At 43.6% G+C, this 8620-nt stretch overlaps 1 protein-coding gene across 1 annotated transcript; it reads left to right on the plus strand.

The window, feature by feature from the left end:
* Positions 1-276: 276 nt before the first annotated feature.
* On the plus strand, positions 277-3386 carry LOC121856345 (cuticle protein 21-like). Its single transcript, XM_042351837.1, has 2 exons — positions 277-358; positions 2126-3386. The coding sequence occupies exons 1-2, from the start codon at positions 347-349 to the stop codon at positions 2927-2929; spliced, it is 816 nt and encodes a 271-aa protein (XP_042207771.1). The 5' UTR covers positions 277-346; the 3' UTR covers positions 2930-3386.
* The last annotated feature ends 5234 nt before the right edge of the window (positions 3387-8620 follow it).

An 8620-nucleotide genomic window follows, 5' to 3' on the forward strand; every position in this document is an offset into this window, starting at 1 on the left:
ACCGATTATAAAAGGGATTATATACCTTAAATAAAATATCGAACTCCTTAAAAAGATAATTCTCATAGTAATAAAACCCCTAGTACGTGTGTTTATGAGAGGGACACACACACACACACACCACTGAACCAGTACGAAAAGGGTATGTATGTATGTATGTGTGTATGTGTGTGTGTGTGTGTGTGCGCGCCCAGCGGATGTGAGACGAGGTGTAGTTAAGGCAGATGATTCCCCCTTGAGGTGAATCCAGAACAGGGTGTGGCCAGGGATGTTCCGGTATATAAGAGGGTAGGTACCATCTGCCTACCATCACTTGCTCTCAACTTCCGACACACACAACACCACCATGAAGCTTCTGGTGAGTATACTGTAAACTACTGCTGGTGCGCCTTCTACTGTAGCATGTTTGTGTATTGTACTACTGGTATTAGTATTATGGTTATCGTCATTATTACAATTATTAGTAGAGGTTATTAGTGTTATTATTATTATTATAAGTAAATATAGGAGTTGTTTTTATAGTTATTGTTAGTATCGTTATTGTTTTTTTTATTTTAGTAGTAGCAGTTATTATTGTTAGTGTTATTATCAATATTATTAGTAGCAGTAATTATTGTTGTTAATATTATCATTACTGTTTATTATTATTGTCATTACACCTTTTTTACTCTGGTCTCTCTTCTGTTTACATCATTTATCAACCACTTTCTTTCCTTTAATATTCTTTTACTTTATTTTCCTCTTATCTGAATCCGTTTTCTTCTTTGTAAATGTTTCCTTCTTCTTAACTACTTCCCTCTTCTTCTCCTTCTTAACTACTTCCCTCTTCTTCTCCTTCTTAACTACTGCCCTCTTCTTCTCCTTCTTAACTACTTCCCTCTTCTTCTCCTTCTTAACTACTTCCCTCTTCTCCTTCTTAACTACTTCCCTCTTCTTCTCCTTCTTAACTACTTCCCTCTTCTCCTTCTTAACTACTTCCCTCTTCTCCTTCTTAGCTTCTTCCTCTTCTCCTTCGTACTCTTCCCTCTTCTCCTTCTTAACTACTTCCCTCTTCTCCTTCGTAACTACTTCTTCTTAATTCCCTCTTCTTCTCCTTCTGCTTTACTTCTTTCTTAACTACTTCCCTCCTTCCTCGCTTCTTAACTACTTCCCTCTTCTCCTTCAACTTCTTCCCTCTTCTCCTTCTTAACTACTTCCCTCTTCTCCTTCTTAACTACTTCCTTCTTAACTTCTTCCCTCTTCTTCTCCTTCGTAACTACTTCCTTCTTAACTACTTCCCTCTTCTTCTCCTTCTTAACTACTTCCCTCTTCTCCTTCGTAACTACTTCCCTCTTCTCCTTCTTAACTACTTCCCTCTTCTCCTTCGTAACTACTTCCTTCTTAACTACTTCCCTCTTCTTCTCCTTCTTAACTACTTCCCTCTTCTCCTTCGTAACTACTTCCTTCTTAACTACTTCCCTTGTCTTCGTAACTACTTCCTCCTCCTTCTTCTTCTCTCTTGTTCGTCCATCTTTATTAGCTTCTTCTATCTTTCTGCTTCTCATCATTATTCAAGGACAAATTATTCCATCTACTTAAGTTAACTAATCTCTATCCCATTCTCTCTTTCTTCCCCTCTTTTATCAATCTCTATCCCATTCTCTCCTTCTTCCCCTCCTTTATCAATCTCTATCCCATTCTCGCTAACCTAACCTAACATAACCTAACCAAAACAAACCTAACCTAACCAAATATAACCAAGACACCATTTACTCTATATATTATGTCAGACAGCCGCTCCTCCTCTGCCGCGAACTGCTGGTAAACAACTTTCTGATTTTGAAATTCTGTCGTAATTACATTTTCTTTTGGAAATATTTCTTTTTTATCCAACTACAAAGTACAGGTGTCCGGTGTCCGTCTAGCTTATATGTGGTGGATATTTGTATCTCTTTTATTCATTCCTGGTTTTTTAATGTAATGTTCCTAGATCAGGTACGGGGAAAACCTGTGGAATGACAAACTGGGTAATCTTATCTGGAGAAAGGTAGGGGGAGACGTGAGAATGTTTAAGTCTCCCCCTACCCTACACGCCGCCTCAATAGTTTTCTATGAGTCGTACAGGTAAACTATGTTATTGTTACAGGTTGTGCTCCTGGCGACGGCGTGTTACGCTGCCCCCTCCACTAACCTGATGCAGGTCCTACCTTACGCTACAGTCAACAGCGGCGCCATCGTTGCCCACGCTGACTCACTCAGCCCTCCCGTCGTCAGGATACCCGAGCCAGGCATTAACTTGGGGGTCCAGACTCCAGTACAGTACAGTGGCCCAGTCCAGGTTGCCACTCCATTACAGTACACTGCCCCAGTCCAGGTTGCCACTCCAATCCAGTACACTGCCCCAGTCCAGGTCGCTACTCCAGTCCAGTACACTGCCCCAGTCCAGGTCGCTACTCCAGTCCAGTACACTGCCCCAGTCCAGGTTGCCACTCCAGTCCAGTACACTGCCCCAGTCCAGGTCGCTACTCCAGTCCAGTACACTGGTGCAGCTCCCGTTATGGCTGCAGTCCCCGTAGTGGTGGCAGCTGCCCCTGAGCCACTGCTTGCCCAGGACCCACCCATGCCCTCAGTGGGCGTACCTCACGTGGGTGGTCAGTTCCACGCCCAGGATGAAGCAGGACAGTACACCTTCGGCCACTGGGGCGGCTCCAACACCCGTATTGAGTCGCGGGACTTCCTGGGACGTACCTCCGGCAGCTTCGCTTACGTCGACCCCGAAGGTGACGTCCAGGTGAGGAAGTACGGCTCCTCCCCTGCCACAGGCTTCAGAGTAGCAGCTTCAGACTTGCCGGCGGACACACCCGCTGTAGCTCAACTGAAGTCCGCCCACGCTCAGGCCCGCAAAGACATCCAGAACCTGGCCAAGAACTCTGCTGTGACCACCGCCTAAAGTTCCTCACAACACCACACCTGCTATGCCGTACCTACCTGGTAAAGGTAAAGGCTGACTTCACACACCTGACACAACTGTCACTACAGTGATCCATTGTCTCACTGTTAATTATGACGGCTGCCGGTCATACGGCCTCAGTTCTAATAGGCCCCAATTTAAAATATCCAATAGTATTGAGGCCCATTGAGCTTGGAGGTTAATTAACCAGTGAACCAGACTGGGCTTCAGAAATGTTGTGTATTACTAAAAGTTATCTATGACAAGATAATTTCATTGTGATCCACACCAGTGTAGATTATTAAAACAAGTTACTCTATGTTAACAGAGTGACCACTGAACACCATATAGTAAGATCTTCTCCCCAGAATGTACATGGAATTATACCAAACATTAACCTTATTACCTGAAGGTTGAAATTGTTCCGTCTTTTAAAAAATAAAATAATTTTACTTCCTACTTTAGTTTCTTCATACCAACGTACACACAACACGTACAGTCCCCTTCACTAGTGCGTTTACAGGGGCTCGTCATATAGCCTAGGTACAGTCCCCTTCACTAGTGCGTTTACAGGGGCTCGTCATATAGCCTAGGTACAGTCCCCTTCACTAGTGCGTTTACAGGGGCTCATCATATAGCCTAGGTACAGTCCCCTTCACTAGTGCGTTTACAGGGGTTCGTCATATAGCCTAGGTACAGTCCCCTTCACTAGTGCGTTTACAGGGGCTCATCCGGGTTGTGTGCAGTGTGCTTTAGCCCCGTGTTTGTTTGCATTCGACAGAAAGGAAACTGGCAATAATAAACACACTATGGAACCGGTAAACAATATTAAAACAAATACCTCAGCTGAAATGATTTGTGAAATGTTTATATGATGAGTCCCTGTAAACGCACTAGTGAAGGGAACTGTACCTAGGCTATATGACGAGCCCCTGTAAACGCACTAGTGAAGGGAACTGTATCCTAGGCTATATGATGAGCCCCTGTAAACGCACTAGTGAAGGGAACTGTACCTAGGCTATATGATGAGCCCCTGTAAACGCACTAGTGAAGGGAACTGTATAGTAAGGTTCCTAACACATCTCTTATGCGTCTGGTTCCATGATAAGATAGATATCTGATAATAACTCCGATAAGCTTGTTACCATAGACGTATTCCTGGCCCTCAGCGGATAGATAGACAGATTTTAACACAGTAAAATTGACAAACAAATATATAATAATTGAGCATGTATGTAAACAATGCAGTTATGTAAACAACGCAGTTCATTTAAACAATACAGGTATGTAAACAATGCAGGTACTGTATATAGACAATGCAGGTATATAGTAAACAATAAACTGCAGGTAAACAAACAATAGTAAACAGTAAGACAATTCGACCAAGAACAGACAATCAGAAAAGCACCAAAAACACACAACACACAGATATATCCTGTCTGTCTGTCTGTCTGTCTGTCTGTCTGTCTGTCTGTCTGCCTGTCTGTCTGTCTGGCTGTCTGTTTGAAGGCTGTTGACGAGTATGAGCTGGTATTTAAAATCTCATTAAGCAGTACTGTATCCATTACTTTACCGAGAAGTCCGGTATTGAGAGGGTTTACTGAATTCATTACTTTACTGAGAAATCCGTTATTGAGAGGGTTTACTGTATCTTGGTAACAAACTATTGATTTCTTTCTGGATCACCTGAAGAATAAGACCCTACTTTAATACACCCGAAGATTGGGTTAGGTTAGATTGAGTTAAAGAAGGGTAGGTTAGGTTAGGTTAGGTTTAGGTTAGGTTGGGATTGGGTTAAAGAACGGTAGGTTAGGAGTAGGTTAGGTTTGATTAAGTGAATTAGGGTAGGGTAGGTTTGATTAGAATAGGGTAGGTGGGAGTAGGTTTGATTAGAGTGGGTTAGGGTGATTGGGTTTGATTAGAGTAGGTTAGAATTAGGTTAGGTTTGATTAGAGTAGGGTAGGGTAGGGGTAGGTTTGATTAGAGTGGGGTAGGGTAAGATGGAGTTTGATTAGAATAGGGTGTGGAATTAGGGTAGGTTTTGATTAAGTGGGTTAGGGTAGAGATGAGTTTGATTAAGAGTAGGTTAGGGTAGGTTAGGTTTGATTAGAGTAGGGTAGGGTAGGGTAGGGTAGGGTAGGGTAGGGTAGGTTAGGGTAGGGTAGGGTAGGTTAGGGTAGGTTAGGGTGTTGTTCTCGCCAAAATAAGAGGTCAATGGTGTGCCGGACGAGTTAAAAATATTTTCTAAGAGTGAAATCAATGGAGAGTGAGAAGAGTCAGTTCAACCCCCATGGTATAGTGGCAAGGTTAATGGCCAGTTGAATATACACGGTGGTCTGATACGACGACAAATATACACGCATACACACATTTTACACACACACACATACACATTCTTCTTTCATTCAAATACATACATACATTCTCCCTACACACACACACACACACACACATCAAAGGGTCGACTCGCTGTGGCATACATCACCTAACCTAACCTACTTCCGTGTTTTATTTTATGTTTGCGTGTGTTTTTTGCGTGTGTTTTTGCGTGTTTTTTTTTTCTTGATCTCTTGTCAAGACGTAAGGCCAGTCCCAGTTAATGGTTGTAACGCCACATTATTACCTGAGTCTGTATTCATAAAGGATCTATTTGTTCTTTAAGTGTAAACGAGAAAGTGTATATTGTTGCGACACATTCTCATTGCAGTTACGATAATGTCCAAGTAATTATGATGGTTTGAGAACAATTACGATAGAACAATTGCGATAGTTTGAGAACAATTACGAGAGAACAATTGCGATAGTTTGTGAGCAATTACGATGGTTTGAGAACAATTACGATAGTTTGAGAATAATTACGATGGTTTCATAACAATTACGATAGTTTCATATCAACTGAGGTAGTTCAGAACAATAACGATAGACCAATTTACGATAGTTTTAAAGAAATTACGATAGTTTCAGAATAGTTGCAAGTTTGGAGAGGACAAATACATAGTAAAGGTATAATTTTGGTTAATTTAGGGTAATTAATCTTCAGGTAAAATAATCTGGGGTGTGTAATCTTCAGGTGGATGATACCACAGCGGAGACTGGCGGTAGCTCGACCTTTCTCCCCGTTGTGCCTCTGATATAAAACTCTACTTGTAAATACCACTAATTTTCTTCCAAGGACCGCAGGTAACAGGGTCTTCTTAAAGGTTCGTAGGTTCATATTTTACCTCCCTAATTACCTACCTACCTACCTACCTACCCACCCACCTACCTACCTACCAACCTACCCACCTACCTACCTACCCACCCACCTACCTACCTACCTACCTACCCACCCACCCTACCTACCCCATCTACCCACCCACCTACCTACCCACCCACCTACCTACCCCACCCACCTACCTGCCTACCTACCCACCTACCTACCCACCCACCTACCCACCACCTACCTACCCCACCCCACCCACCTACCCACCTACCTACCCACCTACCTACACACCTACCCCACCCACCTACCCCTACCTATCTACTACCTACCTACCTACCTACCCACCCACCTACCTACCTACCTACCCACACCCACCTACCTACCTACCCCTCCTGCCCTACCCCACCCACCTACCCACCCACCTACCTACCCCACCCCACCCCACCCCTGCCTACCTACCTAGTACCTACCCACCCACCTACCTACCTACCTACCTACCTACCCACCTACCCACCTACCTACCTACCCACCCACCTACCTACCTACACACTTTCCTACCTACATACCTATTTGAAGGACCATTTTCTCATCTTTGTATTAGAAGGTACGATTATTATTTACTTTCGTTCTCAATTGTTGCACCGCCTTCACTGACTGTTCTATTATGGCATATAGACTTTACTCCTTATCAATAATATTCAGAAGTGTTTAGTCACAGATGGGTTATATTTCGCTTCAATACAGTGCCATGGACATACTGATACCCATAGTGCCATATAGACATACAAACACAAAGACATAGTGCCACACAGACATGCAGACATACAGACTTACTGATATACATACATACAAACACACATACATAAGGTACAATACATACATACTGACATACACACAGTGCAATACAAGGACAATAGCATAATTACATAGTGACAGTAAAATACAGCCATACAGACATACATACTTACTGATACGGACATACAGACATGGTGGCATACAGACGTATCAAACTGTGACTATTAAGGGGGTGATATGGCTATTACACCCATGAGGGCTAGTTAAGGGGGTGATATGGCTATTACACCCCTGAGATAGACCCCCCTGAGGGCTAGTTAAAGGGGTGATTCAACTACTACACCCCTGAGATACTCCCCCCTGAGGGCTAGTTAAAGGGGTGATTTAACGACTACACCCCTGAGATACTTCCCCCTGAGGGCTAGTTAAGGGGGTAATTTAACTACTACACCCCTGAAATACTCCCCCCTGAAGGCTGGTTAAAGGGGTGATTCAACTACTACACCCCTGAGATAGTCCCCCCTGAAGGCTGGTTAAGGGGGTAAAAACTACTATCAGGTGTTAGTCGACTTGACAAGCAGTAAACACTATCCAAGTACACTTTACAAGGACGACCAGCACTGGGTGTAGGGGGGAGGGGTGTAGAGGGGTTGTAGTGGGGAGGATATGGGGTGTGGGGGAGGGAGGTGAGGAAAGAGAGAGGGAGGGAGGAGGGAGGAAGTGAAATAAACTGGGGTGTCTAATCTTCAGGTCCTCAACTAATCGGATTTAGGATGCAGTAACTACCTCACTAACATAATGAGGAAAAAGGTGTTGGTTGTGTGAGAGAGAGAGAGAGAGAGGTGTTTATAATACCGAGGGGTCATGGCTGAACACACTGTCCTGACAACCTGGAGGGTCTTGTGATCTTTTATTTACACGAGTCTGTCTGTCTATCACGACTTATTTACATCACTTTGGGTACAGTTGTGTGTGTGTGTGTGTGTGTGTGTGTGTGTTTTGATCTTAAGAGTGAAGGTATGATTCACTCTGCACTCAACTCACACACACACACACACACACACACACACACACACACACACACACACACACACACACACACACACACACACACACAGTCACACACACACACACGACATACAGTACATCTCTCATGTTTCCGTAATTACTAAAAGCTGTAACTCTATTTCACTATTTTCGACCCTATTTCACTATTTCGACCCTATTTCTATACAAGACAATAACACAATATACAATCCAATTATTTTATACAGTAATTACAAAGTTAAAGTTAACTAAACCAGTTTTATAAAACATTTTTTTTCCACTGAGAGGATTGCGTTAGATTACGTTGGGGTGTCTAATCTTCAGGTGGACTTTTTATACGTAAATCCATTAACAAACTTGAATAGGAGTTCCTTATGTAAGCTAACCTAACCCATTAACTACAGGTGTCCAGGTGGGGAGAATTACCTACCTGAGGGGTACACCTGGTGGGGGGGGAGGAGGGGGGTGAAGGGTGATTCCAAGGCCACAGTCCTCTAGTGATGAAGGGAATGACTACCCCTCCCCTCCCCTAATATCCTCCTCTCTCCCCTCCCCTCCTATCCTCCTCTCTCCCCTCCCCTCCTATCCTCCTTCTCCCCTCCCCTCCTATCCTCCTCTCCCTCCTCCTCTCTCTCCCCTCCCCTCCA

Source organism: Homarus americanus, unplaced genomic scaffold (assembly GCF_018991925.1).
Source record: "Homarus americanus isolate GMGI-L3 unplaced genomic scaffold, GMGI_Hamer_2.0 scaffold48220, whole genome shotgun sequence".
In the NCBI taxonomy this organism is placed as follows: Eukaryota; Metazoa; Arthropoda; class Malacostraca; order Decapoda; family Nephropidae; genus Homarus; species Homarus americanus.